General features: G+C 37.2%; 1 protein-coding gene across 2 annotated transcripts in view; it reads right to left on the reverse strand.

The window, feature by feature from the left end:
- Nucleotides 1-18,572: 18,572 nt before the first annotated feature.
- MCHR2 (melanin concentrating hormone receptor 2) overlaps nt 18,573-23,124 on the reverse strand; it is a 69,778-nt gene continuing 65,226 nt past the window's right edge. For both annotated transcript variants that reach the window (XM_032165070.1, XM_058430330.1), the window contains one exon: nt 18,573-21,303. In XM_032165070.1, coding sequence (XP_032020961.1) covers nt 20,988-21,303 — 316 coding nt within the window. In that variant the 3' untranslated portion in view covers nt 18,573-20,987. The remainder of the gene's footprint in view (nt 21,304-23,124) is intronic.

The raw sequence follows: 23,124 nt of genomic DNA on the forward strand, positions 1-23,124 counted from the left end.
TGCCCTGCTTTGTGCTCTGGGAAGGTAATCTCTAAGGAGTGTGTTACCTGTGCTCTCTAACCCCTGGACTTTGGATTGGGTTGGCCAAAAATGGATTAGGTTGGCCAACTTTGGATTGGATTGGCCAACAGCTGGAGATCACAAACAGGGAGGAGAGAGAAGTTGGGATATTTCTTTCCCTGGCTTCCTCTATGTTGGACCCAGTTGGTTTGTGACTGGAATCTTTTACCTAAAACAACAATTCCTATGGGGAATCCCTTCTCTATTTTCTCCTGGTTCAAGCCTCTTGTATTAATACCTTCCTCTCCTTCCCTTTCAAGCTTGAAGTTGTAATGGCTCCTCACTGTTGATGGTTCCTGAGGTTTCATTATTCCTTATTGGTTCTCTCGGCTCACCCACACCTTTGTAAAGAGAGGCCCTGTATGAACCTCTGTTTAGTCACTCTTTGAGTGTGCCACCTCTTTCCTGCTGGTACTCTGATTGATATGGCATCTGGTGGCATTGATTCAATAGAGCAAAGCTATTGTATCTGCGACATTTCTGTGATTCTCTTGGCCTTTCCTTGGTGGTTGCAATATAGATGCTACTGTACCTGTCGGTGTTCCAGGCAGAAAGAAGGGGATGGGGGAGCCAGCTGACTCCTATTCCATTTAGCAGAAAAAGAAAGGTCTTTTCTTCAGCCCTAGGGGATCCTAGTGTGAGGGGCCACACAGTGCCTTTAGGATTTCCAGGGTGATAAGAAAAAGGGGAATCAACATTTACTGAGCACCTACTACAGATCAGGCAATGTGAGGACAAGGATGATGACTTCCATGTTTCTTATATGTTGACACAAACATGGACGTCCCAGTATATTTGTAAAATAGTGCTGCTTTGCAGTACTATTTTCTGTGTGTTCAGATACATCACGTAATCTATAAGTTATGAGTTTTTTTTTTTTTTTCTGGAGACCTCCCTCCTGGAATTTCATAGTCTCTGGACTGGAATGATTGCTCTCAAGTCTACTGCAAAGTTGTCATTCAGGGACTGCCTTCACCACCATTGTGAGAATTTTCTTTGCCTGTCTTGTGCATAGGATTTTCTACTTTCTGGCTCTACTCTCTCATTTTAGGTGGAGCAAATTCTTCAGAATCTCCTTGGAAAGGGGCTCATAGGAGATACATTTTTTTTGGTCATTATTGTAAATATGTTTTTTTATTTTATTTTATTCTCTATCATACTGGATTGGTGATTAGGTACAGAATTATAGATTGGAAATATTTCCTCTTAGCATTTTCAAGATACTGCAATATATTAATAAATAATTTTGCAAATTCTAATGTTAAAATGATCCATGTTGCTTTTTATTATTTGCCCATTTGGAATCTACTAAGGTTTTTCTTCATTTATGGTAATGTGAAAATTCAAGATGATGTGCTTTGGGGCAGATATTTAAAAAATTATTCTACTGGGCACTTGAAGGTCCTTTCAGTCTGGAAATTGACATGCTTCAGTACTGAGAAATGTGTAACTTCTTTGAACATTTTCTTCTCTTTTTCTTTTCTTTTTCCTGAAACTGTTATTTGTCAGATATTGAAACTTGTGAATTGATCCTCTGACACTTATTTTTCTTTCCATTTTTTTATTTTTTAAGATTATTCTGTGGAGATTTCTTTGACTTAATTGTTCAACCCTTCTTTTAAATTTTAGCTTGGGTATTAAATTCTAGCTTGGATATTGCTATTTTAATTTCTAAGAATTCTTTCTTATTTTCTGATGTGTTTTTATTTTAATAGACTATTCTTGTTTTGAGTGATGCAATATTTTCACTCCTACCTGAGGATATTATTTGTGATTTTTTAAAAGTTTTCTTCTTTTTTCTGTATCATCTTTATTTCTTTTTATTGTTTTCTTTTTCCCATTTATTCATGTTGGTCTCTATTTTCCATGTTGGAAGACTTTGTCAGACATCTTGTACTCTGGCACTAAACAGCTAAAGTGAATCTCACGTGCATGGGTTGAGTTTATTAAGTAGAGTTTATCAAAGGATAATTATGGGGTAATTATTTTTTAGGAGAAAACAGTAAATGTTAGAGTTTGTAATCATTTCTCTGAGGTTGTGTGACAGAGATTGTAAATGCTTACCCAATACTCATGTGCTTATCTAAATTTTCCATCTCCTTTTTAGTTAGAGTGGGGCCATATGACTTGATTCTGGCCAATGAGGTGTGGGTCAATTTGTGCACATCTTGCACAATCCTCAAGCTCTCTCTTTTCCTCCTGTAATGTTATCAGATTCTACATGTTCTAGATGTTTAGCTATGATATAGAGAAACACAATCTGACCTGTTCCAGACTGATGAGAGTAAGAAACACACTTTTTAAAGGATTTATTAGTTGTTACAGCAAGGCCTATTCTTTCTGATTAATACGGGCCAGTTTCTCCAGAAAATAACCCTTTAGTTCTCTGCTTGGGGAGAATATGCCTGATTGTCAACGTTTGACGGCAAGAGTGGGGAGGAATAGATGATCTGCTCTTGGCCACAAAGGTGGTGACGCAAATTTAGGGGTGTGTAATTACTCAGCATAGAAACTTTCATCGCTTTCCTTTTCAGTCTCGTTTCTTGCCCCTGCTTTACCAATACCTACTTGGCCTTTCCTATGTCTTATGGGTTTGCTTCCCTTTGTCCTCTTTCTCTGTAGACACTTAGGGTTCAGCCTCTTTTACATCAGTTACCACTTTCTGTTTGTTTTTCATTTTTTATGTTTTAAAAAATATTGTTCATTTGCTATTGTCCTCTCTTTTAACTCTTCGCCCCTGTGTATGTACACACTTAAAAAAAATTCCTTCACTGAATTTTAATGGGGCTTCAGAAGAAAGAGGGCATAAAATGTGTGGTCAATTAGCCACGTTTATCTGGATGTCTTCCCTTTACTTCAATACTTAGGTTACCATAATGGGGTTCAGGTGGGACTTCTTGCTCCAGATGTCATATTTCCGCTGTTCTCTTAAGTGGCTTCTTAATGGCACATCTGTTGTTAACCCTCCTGGTCCAGATCTTGGACAAATCTTGATGCCCAAATATTCATTCCTTTAACCAAGCACATGTGTCTGTGTGGGAGGCTGTCCTCCGAAGGTGATGGCCTAGCCAATGAGCCCTTTATCACCTAACATCTGCCTACTGGTCCAATTACCTATTCAAGTTGCCTCCTCCTCCCACCTCCACCCCTCCTGGCACATGTTATACGTAAATCTGACTGGATTTTACTCTCCAAAACTTCCATGCATGTGCTATTCCCTCTGCCTAGTATGTCCTGCCCCATTTTGTTTACCTGGTGAGCTTTTACTCAGCTATCAAGACTTAAGCCAAGAGATACAACTTCTTCTTAGTCTTTGTGGATAGCTTTCCTGCTGTTACCCTCAGGCAGAGGTAAAATTTATCTTCTGTGCCCCAATTAATCTTTCATTTATCTTCGATATATAGCACTTACTTTGTTTTACTTCATTAATTGCTCTGTTTCAACTTTGAGGGCAGAGACTTATTTGTCTTTGGGTCCTAGTGCTTGAAACTGTCTTTGCCAAAGAATAAGCACCTGACACATGTTTGTTGAAAGTACTCAGGACGCATTTTCTCCATTCTCCTGCTACTTGTGGGCAGATGGAAGTCTGAAACCCCAGAACTCAGGGCTCTTTACAGTTTTCTTGGGGAGTTCTGGGAAGGGAGAAATTATGATCTTCAGCAGAAGCCATTTACTCTCAGCTGACACCTTGTCCCTAATAACTAAAATCTCTCATGCTGCATGTAAGCCTATTTCCTCTGATTCAGCAAAGCCTCTCCTAAATATATCTAGATTTAGACTTGGCGCAGTGGCTTATGCCTGTAATCCCAGCATTTTGGGATACTGAAGTGGGTGGATCAACTGAGGTCAGGAGTTCGAGACCAGCCTGGCCAATATGATGAAACTCTGCTCCTACTAAAAATACAAAAATTAGCCATCCTATGGTGGTGTGCACCTGTAATCCCAGCTACTCAGGAGGCTAAGGTGGGAGAATTGCTTGAACCCAGGGGGCAGAGGTTGCAGTGAGCCAAGATGGTGCCACTGCACTCCAGCCTGGGCCACAGAGGGAGACCCTGTCTCAAAAAAAGTATATATATATATAATCATTCAACCCCAGTAAGTTCCTCCTAGATCACATTTTCCTTTTTTTGTTTTGCCATTCTTTTCTAGATTCTATAAAATAGCATTGTTAAGCCGGGCACGGTGGCTCACGCTTGTAATCTCAGCACTTTGGGAGGCCGAGGTGGGCGGATCACAAGGTCAGGAGATCGAGACCACGGTGAAAGCCCGTCTCTACTAAAAATACAAAAAAAAATCAGCCGGGCGTGGTGGCGGGCGCCTGTAGTCCCAGCTACTCGGAGAGGCTGAGGCAGGAGAATGGCGTGAACCCGGGAGGCGGAGCTTGCAGTGAGCCGAGATTGCGCCACTGCACTCCAGCCTGGGTGACTGAGCGAGACTCCGTCTTAAAAAAAAAAAAAAAAATAGCATTGTTAAAATGAAGAAAAATACAAGTAAGTGAACTGATTCTCTAACTCTTTTGGAGAAATAGCTGTGTATAACACTGGGTCAACCCCCAGAGCTTTATGCTGGGTAAAAGGATTACCCAGTCTTTCCACTAGAGTAAAGAGTAATGAATGGCACTTTTTCCCCAGAGTAAACGCTCCAGTTGAGTGCACAGTGGACATTGTCCTAGCAGGATGCTAACAGCTTCAGCATACCTGCTATATTATTTCTTTGCTTTCAGAGAGTGATGCCTAATAGGTCAAACCAGAGGGCCTTAATCTTATAGATGGAAAACTCAGCTTGCTCCAGCCCTGAGTCATGGTGAAATTGGAGTTCCACGCCTGTCAGCCTACCAGTCAGGAAAAGGTGGGTGCACAGCGCTTGGCAGAAGCTATTTACTAAGGGTGAATAGGCACACGGTAGGGTCAATAGTGGGCTTGGCTAATATCAGAGGTTCAATTAGGCAAGTAAGCCATGGTGATCAAGAAACTTGGATTCCCAGATGTGGTTCAGGCAAGCATTTGACACCTTATGTCTGAGCCAAAGAGGCAGGAGGCAAAAGGAGTATGGCGATGGGAAATATGTGTATATGCTTGGTGTGTGAGAGAGTTTTACACAAATAATTCGTAATGCAGATAGTGTATTCCTAGATGACTGAGACTTAGCAGTAGAGAGAAGAAAGTTGAAGAGGCATGCTACGTGGAGGGTGTTTTATGCTTTCTGAGTCTGCGCTTTGACCTGGTCTAAGTTGTTTTCATCAGAAATAAATCACTACTGACATTTCATTTTTAGTCACAACTCTAAAATCTTATTCTACGTTCTTGAAAAATCCTTGGTTTGGCAAATAAAAATTGACAGCTACTATCTGTAGAAATCCATTCTCTTGAGGTAAAGTTGACAGAATCAGTTAATATAAGCCCAATTCTCCCACACAGGAGAGTTGTGAAGATTAATGAAGCCATTAAAAAAAATTCTTTGACAGCATATTGTAGAAAAGGCTTTTTAGAAAAATACTATTAAATCTAGATTTTTGTGATAGGGACGTAATCTTTTCCTAAATAAATTAGAATCTATCTATTCATCTCCCTATCTCTCGAATCTCTCTTCCCCAGAGGAATGTCTTTCACATGTATTTGATTTTTAACCTAGAGTAAGAAATATGTTTTATATCACATACTAGTGTGTGCATGTATGCACACCACACCTGGAAACGTATATTGTATGCACAACTCTGCTCTGTTCTATCAGTTAAGGGGGAAAGGAGGTAAAACAGCTGGTTGAGCTACTAAATTGGTTTCATGGCTTTCTGGTTGCAACTTGTAGCTTAAAAAACACTACTAGTACATATCCTAAATAAACAGATAAGCATTTAGAAATATCTATGCCAAAACCCTATGTAGAAATTATTCAAAGCAGGAACTCAAAGCACAAGAATCAGGTAATTGTTTAACTAGGCCAGAGTTGTTTTCTTCAGGGACCTGGCAGGGGCGTAAAAGCCTATAACAAGCTGCTTCGGAGTTCGCCCTAATTGAGCACTGACTCCCCCTTGAGGTTTCTGATTGAACTTTTTTCTTTTTATTGCTGTGAGCAATACAGAAATTAATAGGCTAATTCCCATACCTGGTTCATATGGTATCTTTTGACAAATAATAACATTATTATTTAAATGAGTGTTTAAAGAGATTAAAGTTATTTCATATGAGTTTTTGCAGTTACATGCATATTTGTGCTAGACGATAACTACACACTTAGTTCTAGTCCTTCTTCCATTCTTCCACAGAAATCTAGATGACAGTCTGTTTTCTGTCACCATCCAGCACTGGGAATCCCCAGAGGCCATTCAGGCATTTGTCTGTGTTGGCATTGAGACATTTCTTCAAGTCAAAATGGAGAATATTTCTGCCCATTTGCTTTCACTGTTTCAAAATGACTGGCCAGTTTTGTGGAAATAGCCTGACCTTATGCCTTAACAATCACCTACACAGAAATTAACTACTGTCCCTGTTTCCTCAACTTAGGAGTTCTAAAAATCAGTATAGGCCGGGCAGGGTGGCTCACCCCTATAGTCCCAGCACTTTGGGAGGCTGAGGTGGGTGGATCACTTGAGGCCAGGAGTTCAAGACTAGCATGGCCAACATGGCAACCCCCCCGTCTCTACTAAACATACAAAAGTTAGCTGGGTGTGGTGGTGCATGCCTGTAGTCCCAGCTACTCGAGAGGTTGAGGCATGAGAATCACTTGAATCTGGGAGGTGGAGGTTGTAGTGAGCTGAGATCATGCCACTGCACTTTGGCCCGGGTGATAAACTGAGACCCTGTTTCAAAAAATAAAATTAAATCAGTATAGCTCATACTGCACTACATGATTTTTATAACTTAAATTCTGGTTTCATTTTTAAAGAGCACTTGGTATTCGAAATCTCACACTGTTTCATAAACCTTTCAGCACAAATCTGTACAGGGCAGTGACATGCTGTTTTGATTGTGTCTCAGCTCATTTATTTAAAAGGCTTGAAAGTTTGTTTCAGCAGATTTCCTGCAGGTGTGTCTGATTACCTGGGCTCCACTGATTCACTAAGATAAATGGAAAACTTAGATCTTCATGAAATAGGGACCTAAGGGAGAAATTCTGCAATGAATTGTCTTAAGAAGGAAAAAGTTCCTCATCTCTAGATATACTTAATCATAGGCTTGCTGACTACTTGTTTGAGACACTTTGGGAAGGACAGTAATGTAGAATTAGATAGTTTGTAAGGTCTCAGCCCATTGAGAAATTCTATGAGTTTAAATTATGTGAAAAGATTGTCATATTTAGCTTTCAGATCTATTGAATTTTCAGTGACAGGCACGTGGGCTGGCACCCAATATTCCAAGTTATCATTTGCAAAGTCTCGGTTCAGTATGGTAGCAACTACAGAAAATCCTTTGTTGAATTTGTTCTTCAGCTTAAAAACTTCAGTCACTATTCTTTAGCCTTTTTCTTCTTCCTGTTCCTGGTGTGTCAAGCTCTACGTTTGCAGAAAAATTGTTAATGTTTAAATATTAGGGAATCCAGATAACATCAGGCATAAAAATTCCTTGAAGAATCTCTAATGGTTCTTAATCATTTTGGAATCATGGATGCTTTTTGATCCTGCCCAGAACAGTGCACATTGAATTTTACAGGCTTAGAGGATTCACCCCAGATTAAGAATCCTCGTAACTAGCAATAGAAATGATCCCTGAAAGTATCAAAGACCCGAAACCATAAAACTACTAGAATAAAATATTGAGGAAATGATTTAGGACATTGGTCTGGGCAAATACTTTTTAAAATAAGACCTCAAAAGCACAGGCAACCTAAGCAAAAATAGAAAAATGGGATTATATCAAACAATCAACAAAATGATGAGACAACCCGCAGAATGAGGGAGAAAATATGTGCAAACTACTTGAGGGGATGATGGATACCCCACTCTTCATGATGTGCTTATTTCACATTGCATGCTGTATGAAAATATCTCATGTACCCAATATATATATATACCTACTATGTACCCACAAAAATAAGTAAAATACAATAAAAGTCTAGCGAAAAAATATTTACAAACTCTTCACTCGACAAGGGAATAATGATCAGAATATATAAGGACCTCAAATAACTCTGTAGCAAAAGAAAGATCTGATTAAAAAATGGACAAAAGATCTGGATATTTCTCGAAAGAAGACATACAAATGGCCAAAAGGCATATGGAAAAAACCCCAACATCACTAGTCATCAGAGAAATGCAAATCAAAAGTACAGTGAGATATTATCTCATCCCAGTTAAAATGGCTTTAATAAAAGAAACAGGCAATAATGAATGCTGGAAAAGATGTAGAGAAAGGTGAAGCCTCATACGTTGTGATGGAAATGTAAATTGGTACAGCCACTATGGAGAACAGTATGTAGGTTCCTCAAAAAACTAAAAATAGAACTACCACATGATCTAGCAATTCACTATTGCATATATATCCAAACAAAAGGAAATTAATATATCAAAGAGACACCTGCACTCCCAAGTTTATCGCAGCGCTATTCAAAATAACCGAAATGTGGAATCAACCCAAGTGCCCAACAATGGATGAATGAGTAAAGAAAATATGGCATATATACACAACAGAATATTTTTCAGCCATAATAAATGAAATCCTGTCATTTGCTGCAACATGGATAAAACTAGAGGTCATGTTAAGTGAAATAAGCCAACCACAGAAACACAAATATTATATGTTCTCCTTTATACATGGGTGCTAAAAAAGTGAATTTCATGAAGATAGAGAGTAGATTGGTGGTTACCAGGGAGTGGGGAAGGTAGAGGTGGGGATAAAGAAGGCAAGTTCATTAACTGGTACAGGTATACAGTTTGATAGATGAAATAAGACCATGTTAGATAGATAAATAGGGTGACTATAGTTTATGATAATTATATATTTCAAAATAGCTAGAAAAGAATTTGAATGGTTCTTGAATAAAAAAGACACAAACCTTTAAGGAGATGAATATTCCAACTACACTAATTTGATCTTTACAAATTATATTAATGTATTAAATTATCACATACATCCCAAGACTATGTGCATTTATTAAAAAAAAAACCTTTGCAAAGAAAAATGTATTCTCTCCAGTGTCTCATATTCTTACTTTTTAGGGACTGCCAGGACACATCAACTAGTCCTCAAGTTATTCTCAAGAGGCATTGAATTTCTTTGTAAATGAAACACATTAATGGAAGTAATAAATACCATATCCCCCGCCCAACAATAACCAAATTATATTTACATTAAAATAATCTGAGAATGGAAAAGGAGTTCATAAAGCATAAAAACTGAGAAAACCACAAAGGAAAAAAGTTGATGGATATGATGTAAAAATATAAAAATAAAAGATGGGGCCAGGTGCAGTGGCTCACACCTATAATCCTAGCACTTTGGGAGGCCGAGGTGGGTAGATCACTTGAGGTCAGGAGTTTGAGACCCATTTGGTCAACATGGTGAAACCCTGTCTCTATTAAAAATACAAAAATTAGCTGGGTGTGGTGGCACTCGCCTCTAATCTCAGCTACTCAGGAGGCTGAGGCAGGAAAATTTCTTGGTCCTGGAAGGCGGAGGTTGCAGTGAGCTGAGATTATGCCATGCTCCACTGCACACCAGCCTGGGCGACAGAGCAAGACTCCGTCTAAAAAAAAAAAGAAAAAAAAGATAAAAAGATGGTTCATCAAAGGACACCATAAACAAGATTAAAAGGAAGATGAGAAATTGGAGAAAATAATTACAGCCAACATTTAGTATATGAAAGGCCTTTTAAAATCAATAAGAAAACATTAAAAATGTAAAAAATGGCTGAAGTATATGAAAATACCATTTTTCCTACAGCAGTTATTGACTGATTACCATGTGGCTGACACAGAGGGTCTTGGGATAGACAAATATCCTGTCTTCAAGGAGCTTAATTCACAGTAAATGAAAATGGTCAATTAACATATGAAAAATGCCTACATGTACTTAGAGATCAAAGAAATGCACAGAATTGTTGAGAAACAATTTTGACCTGTAATATTAGTAGAGAAGAAAAATAATAATACTGAATGGTGTTGAGAAGATGGGGAATAGATGCTGTTATCTGTTGCAGGTAGGTGGTTCCATGGTTCGTGGCAAAAGGTATTAAGAATTTTAAGAACTGGGTACTCTTTTATTTATTTATTTCTCCTCTATGAATCTGTTCCAAAAAAGTGTCAAAAGCTCAGACAATACTTACATATCAAAAATGTCCATTGCAATATTAGTTATAACCTTAAAAAACTGGGAGTAACCTAAGTTCTATTTAAAAAAATATACCATCGTTCAAATTGTGTTAAGATAACCTATAGGCTTAGAAATAAAAAACAGAAACCATTGTGATTTTCATTTTACATTCTCTTTTTGTATTTCTAAATTTCCTATTTTTTATTACTTTTGTAATGAAATATTATTATAAAATATTAGCAATGATTATCTCTGGTTTCTGAATTAGGGATGATTTTTCTTTTCTTTTTTTGAGTTGTCTTTTTACAAAACGGACACATAGCAATTGTACATATAAATGGGGTACATAGTGATGTTTTGGTACATATAATATTGATCATCAGGGTAACTGGCATATCCATCACCTTAAATACCTATCATTTCTTTATGTTGGAAATATTCAATATACTCCTTCTAGCTGTTTGAAACTATGTAATATATTATTGTTAACTATAGTCATCTTATAGTGATGTAGAACACTAGAACTTATTTCTCCTATCTAGACGTAATTTTGTATCTTTTAACAAATATCTCCCTATCTCTCCCTTCCCCATGCCCTGTCCAACCTCTAGTATCCTCTGTTCTACTTTTTGCTTCTGTGAGATCAATTTCTTTTAGTTTCCACATATGAGTGAGAACATGCAGTGTTTAATTTTCTGTTGTTGGATTATTTCTCCCAACATAATGTCCTCCAGTTTCATCCTTGTTGCTGAAAATGACAGTATTTCACTCTTTTATGGCTGAATAGTGTTCCATTGTTTATATATGCCACATTTTCTTTGTCCATTCTTCTGCTGTTGGACGTGTAGGTTGATTCCACGTGTTGGCTATTAAGCATAGTGCTGCAATAAACATAAGAGTGCAGATGTCCCTTTGATATACTGATTTCTTTGCCTGTGGCCCAGTAGTGGGATTGCTGGATCATATGTAGTTCTATTTTTAGTTTTTGAGGAACTTCCAGACTGTTATTCACAGTGCCTGTATTACTTGTTTTCCAAATTCTCTATAGTGAGCATATTCTTATACCTTTTATAAGTTCAGAGATAAAAAAAAAAGTGTTACCTTTAAAACCCACATCTGGACTACAAGAATATATTTAAAAATGTTTTTCAAATAATGCCATCATATTATAATAATTATATGGAAGCAAGATAGAAAGTATTCATGTAGAGAAGACACCTGGTATTATAGAACCAGCTGTCTTTAGAATCTGTAGTTATTTAGCTTGATAACATTTACAGGAATTCGATTCATTGAAAAAGACGGCAGAACTGAGCATTTTCCACTTGATACCTAATCTAATTTTATAATTTTGAAAAGGTTATTCTTTGAACTTTCAAACATTCTTAAAATGTGGTAGACATTTTTGAAGTTCAGAAATTGGTTTACAGAAATGCAGGCTTTAAATTAAGCACTTGTATTATTTATTAAATACCATTTTCGTAGATTCACAGTAAGGCATTTGAAGCCACATTAAATCTTTTTTATCTCATTTATTTATATTTTTTCACATGAAATCTTAAGGAATGCAAATTGGTTGCCTTTTAGAAAATCCTAAGCTCAAATAAAGGCAAAATGTCTGCAAGGATTTTAATACATAAGTGATATGTCTGTGCTTTATCACTACATTTAGAATAAAGAAATAAAAAGAGGAGGTTTAAAGAGATTAAAACATATTTACCTGAATGATAAACATGTTTTCTCAGTTTATATGACAAATCTTTCTATTTGTTAACATCTAGATAGATATCTTTCCACATCCATGTGTAACTATGAACATGCATATAAATATGAGTATAAATATATGCACAACACAAGCACACAGACACTCCTCAATATCCCTGAGAGTATTCTTTGTTTCCCTTCCTTTCTCATTAATCATTCCTTTATTTATTTCATTAACTAAGTGTTTCCTGAATACTTATTATGTAACAGATACTTAGGTACCACAGATACTAAGATGAGTCAGATGCATTCTGGATTTAAGACGCTTACAATGTAGTATATAAGATAATTATGCAAGTAATATCACTGATTATACTATAATAGAGGGAGTTACAAAGTATTATGTAAGTACTAACAAGAGGATGGCTAACTTGGCTTGCTTTGGGATTAGGAATGGAAGGAAATAATATTTAAATTTGGTGTAACGAGTAGAGGTTTGTTAGGTGGAGGGGAAAAAGCCCCCTAGATTTGTGAATGTATACCCCACGTGTAGGAATGACCAAACTACAGGGTGAATAGAGGAGAATGGTCACCGTGGCTCAACTGTGAAAGGCTTTGTACATCAGGTTACATTGAAGCCTCAATTCCAGTGGCCTGGAGCATGACTGTGATCAAGCCCCAGAGTGTCCTTTGTCTCAAGGCCAAGGATCCTCTTGTTGTTCTTCTGTTCCAGTTATCACAGAGTGCTCCTTGTAGGTATATAATCAGTACCCCTCTGTGCAGAAGGCAACCCTCCATTCTTGCTGAAGAAGTGTTTTAAGTAAGTCCATTTTTCTCTTCAGGTGTACCTTTTTCAGAATCAAATAGTAAACAGTACTCACAGTGCTTTCAGGAGACCTTCTCATTTGCAATGATCTGGGAATCCCAAACTCTGTTAAAGAGCAGCAAATACCTACTCAGGCTGGCAACTGGGTCAAAATGTTAATTACTCTCCAACAGCTACACTTTTTTTTTCTCTCTCTTCATTTGCTCTTTCACCTCTTCAGAGACTGTAATCGAGTTTGAATCTTCCTTACTGCTGAGACTACTGTGGTGTTAAAAATAAGTTAGCCCTTTGCCTGTCTCCCGGGCACTTATGATGTCAGACATCATCGGGTTCTCTCCTTTTTCAAGTTAATTACATTCAGTGTGAGTTTGAATTTTCAAATCCATCTGTTTTCCCCATCTCTGTAGGCAGTTTATTTATATCTACCCTTTTAAATAGAAAAGAAATAGAACAGCTTCCTCATACTTTAAGCATTTTTTGTTCGATGCTATAGCTATTTCTTTTGGAATAAAATTGCTGGAAGTGAATTTGTTTCACAGCTGCTCTCTAAGTACTGATGAAAAACTGCCCAGTGCGGGTTGGGTTTCTCTTTGTTATCCTCTCCTATAGGCATCTATTACAATTTATAGACTTGTGTGTTCGCGCTTTTAATGCTAACTGGACTATAAACTCTGTAAGGGCAGGAAAATGTTTTTACACCAAGCTGTATCTGAAACATATTTTATATTCACGCTATAGATATTTATGGAGCAGCTAGCATATTCAAATGGAATAAATGAATGAATGAATGAATCAAGATTCATAATAACTGCATGCTTTAGAGGCTCACAATTTTTTTAATCACAAGGACTATTTTACTAATTTTTACTTACATGGATGCTATTTTGGTAACCTATACTATAATACAAATCACCCCAAAACTTACGACTTTAAAAACAAGAACAATTTATTATTTCTCACAATTTTGTGGATTGGTGGATGGCTCATTTTTTGGTTACATCTGAGCCACTCTCATGGCTGTGAATGCTGGAGAGTCAGCTAGTCCAGAGGGTATCACCCACATGTCTGGCAGTTGGTGCTGGCTACCATCTCGGGTACCTCGGTTCTCCTTCATGTAGCCTCTCAACCCCAGTAGGCTAGACTGGCTTCATTATGTAGTGTCTCAAGCAGATTAAAGAGGGCAAAAGTAGAAGGTTCAAGGCTCCTTGAGGCCTACCTAGGCTTTGGAATTTACATGGTATCACTTCTGCCATATTCTATTGGTAAAAGGAAGTTTCAAGGCAGTCTAGATTCAAAATAGACTACTTCTCAATGGGAGAAATTGCAAAACACTGTGGCTGTTTTTTCAATCAAGTATTTTTAAGTAATGATGTTGATAATCATGATAATGAAGATGATGAGGGGAATGATAAGGACACTAAAACTACTGATTATTTGCACTATCTAAGGCGTGTTTGAAGCACCTTAAGCATCCATGTCTCACAACAACAGTTTGAAATGGGTGATGTTATCATCTTCAATTTACAGATAAGGAACTGAGTAGTTCTTGAACTTGCTCAAGGTCTTACAGGCACTAAGTAGCAATTTAGGGATGCAAACCCAGGTTTACTGGCTTTATACCCTGTGGTATTTCCTCTCTTCTCCCACTTCTCTATATTCTTTATGCAATAATTAATCCCTGGTGTCTGTATTATACCTTTCCATGTCAACAACAGTCTTGATTTTAAGAAACGATACAAAACTATAAAGGGTTAATAATGATATTATAAAACTAGAAAAATTATTGCGTGGCTGGGTTGCTAATAAACAATATGGTTGAATGAGCATGTAGATATGTACACACTGTTAATTTCTACTAGTAGCCTGCCAAAAAAGTATGTTAAATTCTTTTTCTTTTTAAGATTGATCTAGAAACAGATGAGCAGAAACTCCATTTAATGAATATGGATTGCAGCTGGTCCTTCTCCTGGGTTCTTACGTTAATCAGTAGCTTTCCCATTGGCTAGAAATCTCAAAATCATTTCATCATCTTCTCTCTTCCTCATTCCACATAACCAAATTTATTTTTGAAGGTTTCTCCTATCTCTTTCCTCCCTTGCATTTCTATTGGACACAACTTTTTTCAGCTTAAAGTGTGTTCTGTGGAACAGCAGCATCAGCATCACTTGGGAGCTTGTTACAAATGCATAATCTCAGATTGCACCCCAGAGCTACCCAATCAGAATCTGCATTTTAACGATATCTCCAAGTGACATGCATCCACTGTGAAGGCTAAGAAGCACAGTGGATAAGAGCATCAGCCTGGGGTTGCTAGCTGAGTAACCATAGGCAGGTTACTTAACCTTTCCAAGCCCTGGATTCTTCAGGTATAAGATGTGGGCAATACTGGTATGTAGCTCTGAGGGCTGTGCAAGGATTATATGAGATTATGCACAATGCCTGGTACACTGTATGCACTCAAGAAATGGTAGGTAAATGTATACACCTTTACTGCCATTGTGCTGGTTGACACATTATTTCCTGGCCCATTGTGATAACTTCCTATGATTTTCAGCCTCAGGCTCTTCCCATTCTTTTCATCACACACTCTAGTGCCACCTATTTCTAAGAGCACAGATCTGATTGTGATCCTGCCCTCCTCAAAAAGTTTCAAGGTATCTCACTGCATTTATAAACCAACTTCTTGGCATGGAATCCACAGCCCCCTACTTTCTGAGTACAGCCTGAGAAAGAAGGATATGGTGGAAACCCAGGAAGGCCTAAGTCAGGAGCTTCGAAATTTTGCCCTTGTTCTGGCAACAAAAAGCTTTGTGATTTTGAGTTATCACTTTACCCTCTTTGGGTTCCAGTTTCCAAATCTATAAATTAAGTAGTTTAGTTAACAGTTTTTTAAAAAATATTTTCTTCTGTACAGGATGTGCAGGTTTGTTACATAGGTAAATGTGTGCCATGGTGGTTTGCTGCACAGATCAACCCATCACCTAGGTATTAAGCCGAGCATCCGTTAGCTATTCTTCCTGATGCCCTCACTCCCCTCAACCCACTGACAGGCCTCAGTGTGTTTTGTTTTTCCTAATGTGTCCATGTGTTCTCATTGTTTAGCTCCCACTTATAAGTGAGAACATGCAGTGTTTGGTTTTCTGTTCCTGCATTTGTTTGCTGAGGATAACAGTTTCTAGCTCCATCCATGTCCCTGCAAAGGACGTGATCTCATTATTTTTCATGGCTGCATAGTATTCCATGATGTATATGTACCACATTTTCTTTATCCAGTCTATCATTGATGGGCATTTGGGTTGATTCCATGTCTCTGCTATTGTGAACAGTGCTGCAATGAACATATACATGTATGTATCTTTATAATAGAATGATTTATATTCCTTTGGGTATATACCCAGTAATGGGATTGCTGGGTCAAATGGTATTTCTGCTTCTAGGTCTTTGAGGAATCATCACACTGTCTTCCACAGTGGTTGAACTAATTTACATTCCCACCAACAGTGTAAAAGTATTCCTTTTTCTCTGCAACCTCACTAGCATCTGTTGTTTCTTGACTTTTTAATAATTGCCATTCTGACTGGCATGAGATGGTATCTCATTGTGGTTTTGATTTGCATTTCTTTAATGATTAGTTGAGCTTTTTTTTCATATGTTTGTCTTGCCTGAATGTCTTCTTCTGAGAAGTATCTGCTCATGTCCTTTGCAAGGGTCTTACATCTAGTAATTGACCAGGGTGGAACTTAAACCAAGTCTACTGACACCAGGAATTCCAAAGCAGTCAACACAACATTGAAAATTGAGGAGAGGAACCTCATTCCTTATTTCTTATTCCTGGAAATAATTTTGTCAATTGCTTGGGAATAGACTTACATATGACATTTTAGATAGCTGTTATTAAAAGGTGTCTAGTATATTTGCCTTGAGTGTTTTTCAGAGAAATAGCAAATGTATTCAGTTTTATAAATTAGAAAGAACAACACATTTAATAAGCTATAGGAACCACCTGTAGTCTCAGTAAAAATCATACAGTGTTTTAGAAATGCTTTTTTCCCCTACTTCTGATTAAAAGGCTACTTTATACTTTCAAATTGGTTTCTGATAGAAGAGAATACCTTTGAAGTAGTATCCCAGAATTACACTCCCAGTGATGGTGTGAGGAGCCAGAGGTAGCTTTTTATCCTCAAGAAGCTCAAAACTCTATTTTCATAATGCAATGTTAAGTTTTTCTGTTGTTAAGTTAGCAAGTTCTTGTGGTTTTGCTGCTATTGCAATACATTTAATTCAAAATTATTCCCATTTTTCTCAGTTCTTACATGAAAAAGGTAAACATTGTGAGATATTTAATCAATTTTGACCCTTTGATATGATTTACTTTTGTCTTTAAATTCAGACATTAGTAGCAATGAAATCACTTAATGAAGAATCCTTTCATAAACTGATAAGATGTGTACATTTAATCTTAGAAGAAAATGTACTGACAGTTGTCGATACAGTTTTTTTCTTCCCCTCAATTCTGTGATGTGCATTCCATGTGTGTTTCTGGAGGGTATATCCATTAATGTGAATGTTGTGTTTTTACCTCCCAAAGCAGTTATTAAATTAATGGTATATTTTATGAATTGTATTTTAGAATCAAGAAACCATTGTAGATGATTCTCTGGGACACCTAAGTGGGTACAGTTGATCTACAGGAAGCATAGGAGACACTGGATTTTCAGTTCTTGAGATGAGGTATAATGTCTTAGGCGTTAAAAAAAATTATTCTTAGTGGAGCTCAGCACAGTGCCTCAGAGATGGAGTGTTCTGTAAATATGTGTTAAATGATGAATTTACAAACACAAGAAATCGAGATACCAATTAAGTATAGTTTTTTGAGTGGACTATAGCTACATCTCAACTAATTGCTAAAATGGCCAAATGGAAAGATTTGATGCTACCCCTGCTAGGGTGAACTCATAAAGGAATTGTAACTGTAGGAAGTGTAGCACTGTTCCTAACTTTAGGCGAGAGAGGAGGCATTTTGTAGAATGAACTAAATTATTAGTGTAGAGAGCTGTCAACAAAAAATTGGGGGCAGTAAAAGAAAATATTGTTAATTTCTCTATTTTGCTTTGGGCTGATTCCATAGAGCTCTGTGAAGAGAACAGATAATTAATGTCTGCCATTCTGACAAGAAATCCAAGTAAATTCTGAGTCAGGTATTTCTTTAAAATTTGACAACTTTTAGAGCGTAATTATACAATCTTGATTTACTCAGTAAACGTTTAAGTATTTGTTATAGCTATTATCAACTGTATCAGTGTTCCAAAAGGGAGGGACTATGGTTTGGTAGAAAGGACTCAGGGTTGGTTTCTAGCTGCTTTTTAGATGTGGGTCTCTGGACACACAATGAACTGTGTTAAAAATAATTTGGTTTATTTGTGGATCATTTTTATCATCTTTAACACTTGATAGTCTCTAAAGTATGTTTCAGATTCAAGGTTCCATGACCCTGTGACATTATAACCCACAAAAAGCAGTAATTTCTGAGACATAATACAAGAGTCTAGGTTTCTGACAATTTGGTATGATAATGAGTGCCTTCAAACTACTGGCCATATTTAAGATACATTCTACTAATTCAGAAACATTTGGTCTTTGTTCAGGAGAAACTATTTCTATTAAGAGAATATGAAATCCCTTATAGAAAATCTTAAAAGTAGAAGCTACAAGCCAGAGGTAAATTAACATATAAGCAATTTTTACTCATTCATTTTTATTAATTGATGATCAAAGTTTAAAGAGGCACCTAGAATTGAATAAGAATAGAATAAGGATGCGATTATTATTTGACTGAGTGACAAATACCCAAGTATCATTATTAAATTCATTTGAAAGTAAACATGTATACATATCATGGCCCAACACAGAAAACACACAAAGAATCTCTATCAAACCACCTCTGTAAATCTGCATATAAATATGCTTATGCATAGAAAGTCTATATAAAGGGACAAAAATAAATTTATTAGTCACCCTTTTCATTTTCTACTTTGATTCAATGCTAAAGCTCCTTACAACTCTTAGTAAATATAATTTAAAATAATTAACTGGCCAATTATTTGAGGACTATTGGGACTGCTACTAGAAAAAGGTCTGTGGTTTAAAACTAAGTCTTTAAAATCATAATGTTTTTCTGTATTAAAAAAGACAATGAAAGTAAACAATTGCTCTTCAATTATCACATAATAAGATGTTACTGACCCATTGTGCTGGGTCTTCAGAAGTCAATATTATTCACTGAGCCCGGACTGTTGCATCTTAGAAAAGTGAGAATGAAGACCCCTGAAACTGTGGCCATGACACAGCTTCTTATTGACGTTTTATAGGAGCATCCAGCTGCGTATGTAGGTCTCTAGACCTCAGCTATGGAAATAAAATGTTTCAGATGCTACCTGTTTCAGTGTGTAGTTCTCATGTTGTTTACGGAGCCATTCATCCAGGTATGCATTTGGATACTATCCAGTTCTGAAATGGTGCCTAAAAAATTCTAGAGTAAAATAAATAGTGTTAAAAATCACATCTGGGTTGATTCAAATACAAGTTTATCCAAACACAATTGAGATATAAAAATGGAGATCAGATATAAAAATGGTTAATTCTTTTTCTAGAAAGGGCTGATTGAAAATTGGTTTCAGATGTTTATGGAGAAAACAAATTTAATGTATTTAGATGAAGAAGGTGGGTTTACAGACTTTATCCACAAACAAAAATAACAATATTTGTCTTAGTGTAGAACCCAGGCATTAAATGCATTGTTTCCTTTCCTAACTATGTATAAGTCTAAAGAGGAAAAGATAAAGATAATGAATACATATGAAAATTTAAGGGCTAATTACTTTTTGTACCTTAGAACAAACATGTATACTGTAACCAAAAGGGAATGTTTCTTGTTTTTGTTCTTTTTTTTTTTTTTTCTGAGATGATGTCTTACTCTGTTGCCCAAGCTGGAGTGCAGTGGCGTGATCTTGGCTCACTGTAACCTCTACCTCCTGGGTTCAAGCGATTCTCCTGCCTCAGCCTCCTGAGTAGCTGAGACTACAGGCACGCGCCACCATCCTCAGCTAATTTTTTTTTTGTATTTTTAGTAGACAGGGTCTCACTATGTTGGCCAGACTGGTCTTGAACTTCTGACCTTGTGATCCACCCACCTCCACCCCCCAAAGTGCTGGGATTACAGGCGTGAGCCACTGCACCCGGCCAGGAATGTTTCTTAATTATGCTTAAAGTCCAGAAGTAAAGTATTATTATTAAAGTGCAGATGCCAGTTTCTACAGTTAGCAGGTGTGAGAACAAAGGTAATCCAAAATGATGCTTAAAACATCAACTCATTTCTATCAGACTTTAGTTCTCCTCTTGTAGGACTACAGGAGAAAGCAAAAGAAACTCCAAGTTACTGCGTTCTCCAGTATGATAAGTAAAGGTTGTCAAGGTCGTGCAGTAGAAAAGAAACGGGCAGAGCAGAATGTTAGCCCAGCTCTTAGATAGCTGTTGCAGCATTAGGCCTATCATTTCTCCTTTCTGAGCCTTAGTAAACAAATGTAATAATACTTATTTCACAGGTTTGTTACATGTAATCTTACACATTGCATGTGTGCAATAAATGGTAACTTATTTTAAAAGGTGGGGCTTAGTTGTTGAGGGTATTAGATTGGACCATATAAAACTGACATTTTTTGTAGATAAAAAATAGCCAAACTTCAACTTCACTGTAAGGTGATACCCTCCTAGGAACCTTGAGGAAACTGTTACAGTGAGGCCACAGGGTGGAGGGCAAGGTCAGGTTCCTTGGTGAGTTTTGAGTCAATGGTCACGGATGGCCATTTTCATTAGTGACTAGTTTATAATATGCTGAAATAATATACACCATCATGAAGCTTGGGTATCTTAGACTATCCCATTCCCTACCCACAATATAGATCGACATTTTACATCTTGCTAAAGTTAGCATATTAAGCTCATTGCATTTGCACAGTTACACTTCTGTTCCATGCTGCTAAGAGTCACAAGTACACAAGAAGAATGGGCATAAACATATCGGTACACCTGCCCTTTCTAATAATACCAGTAAGATAGACAATCATGTCTAGACTCGTGGTGATCCATGTACTTTCCTAAAAGTGTGATTTCAGAGTGTTTCCCATATTGTTGATTTCCTTCTCAGTCACTCTTCTTTGGATTTGAGGCAGACGTTTCTGGAAATTTCCACTCAGCAGGATGTAGAGAAAAGGGTTAATGCTGCTGCTGGCATAGCTGAGACAGATGGAGAGGTAATAACCCACATAGAAGGCCAGTGTGGGCTGTTCCATCTGTAAGTTCACCAGCTGTATCACATGATAAGGCGCAGCACTCAGGATAAAGACTGCCACCAGCACCAGCACCATCTTTGTCAACTTCATCACTCTCTGTTTTGGTACACTGGGATTGCAACTGCAAAGGAAACATTCAGATAGACAGGGTATAAACAACCATAGAAATTATGGGGCATTGTGTTCCTAGAACCTTTTGGACAGTTCATAATGGCTTTGCAGTGAAATATGAAGCTCATTATTATATTCCTACTTAGTGCATTATGATACATTCTTTTTTATTCTTGTTGAAAAATTTCCAAAGTTTCCAAAGCTGGAACATTTTTTTGTTGTTGTTAATTTTTTTTATTTTTTGCGGGTACATAGTAGGTGTATATATTTATGGGGTAAATGAGATGTTTTGATACAGGCATGCAACGTGTAATAATCACATCATGGATAATTGAGTATCCATCCCACGTGTAATAATCACATCATGGAGAATTTGGTATCCATCCCTTGAAGCATTTATACTTTGTATTACAAACAATCCAATTACACTCTTTTAGTTATTTTTAAATGTACAATTATTATTGACTATAGTCACCTTGTTGTGCTATCAAATGCTACCCCTTATTCATTCTTTTGAACTATTTTTAATACCCATTAACCATCCTCACCTCACCCTCAGGCCCCTACTACCCTTTCCAGCCTCTGGTAATCATCTTTCTACTCTCTATGTCCATGAGTAAAGTTGTTTTGATTTTTAGATCCCACAAATGTGTGAGAACATGTGATGTTTGTCTTTCTGTGCCTGGTGTATTTCACTTAACATAATGACTTTCAGTTCCATCCATGTTCTTGCAAATGACAGCATCTCATTCTTTTTTATGGCTGAATAGTACTCCATTGTGTACACATATCACATTATCTATTGATCTGTTGATGGACACTTAGGTTGATTCTAAATCTTGGCAATTTATATAGCCAAGCTTTTCAACTTGATGCGATCCCATTTGTCCATTTTTTTTCTTTTTGAGATGGAGTCTCACTCTGTTGCCCAGGCTGGAGTGCAGTGGCATGATCTTGGCTCACTGCCAGCTCCGCCTCCTGGGTTCACACCATTCTCCTGCCTCAGCCTCCCGAGTAGCTGGGACTACAGGCGTCCGCCACCATGCCTGGCTAATTTTTTGTATTTTTAGTAAGAGACGGGATTTCACCGTTTTAGTCAGGATGGTCTTGATCTCCTAACCTCGCGATCCGCCCGCCTTGGCCTCCCAAAGTGCTGGGATTACAGGCGTGAGCCACCGCGCCCAGCCCCATTTGTCCATTTTTTGCTTTGGTTGCCTGTGCCTGTGGAGTAAGAAATTTTTGCCCAGACCAATGTCCTGGAGATTTTCTCCAACATTTTCTGGTAGTAGTTTCATAGTTTGAGGTCTTAGATTTAAGTCTTTAATCCATTTTGATTTGATTTTTGTATATAATGAGAAATAGTGCTCTAGTTTCATTCTTCGGCATATGGATATCCAATTTTACCAGCATAATTTATTGAAGAGGCTGTCTTTTCCCCAGTGTATATTCTTGGCACCTTTGTTAAAAATGAATTCATTGTAGGTGTGTGAATTTGTTTCTGGGTTTTCTATTCTGTTTTATTGGTCTATGTCTCTGTTATTATGCCAGTACCAGGCTGTTTTGGTTACCACACATCTGTAGTATTATTTGAAGTAAGGTAATGTGATTCCTCTAGTTTTCTTCTTTTTGCTTAGGATATATTTGGCTATTCTGGGTCTTTTGTGGTCATATAAATTTTGAGATTTTTTTTTTCTATTTCTGTGAAGAATATCATTGGTATTTTGGTAGACATTGCTTTGAATCTGTAGATTGCTTTGGGTAATATGAACATTTTAACAATACTGATTTTTCCAAACAATGAATGTGGAATATCTTTCCATTTTTTGGTGTC

Source organism: Hylobates moloch, unplaced genomic scaffold, assembly GCF_009828535.3.
Source record: "Hylobates moloch isolate HMO894 unplaced genomic scaffold, HMol_V3 SCAFFOLD_2, whole genome shotgun sequence".
NCBI classification, from domain to species: Eukaryota; Metazoa; Chordata; class Mammalia; order Primates; family Hylobatidae; genus Hylobates; species Hylobates moloch.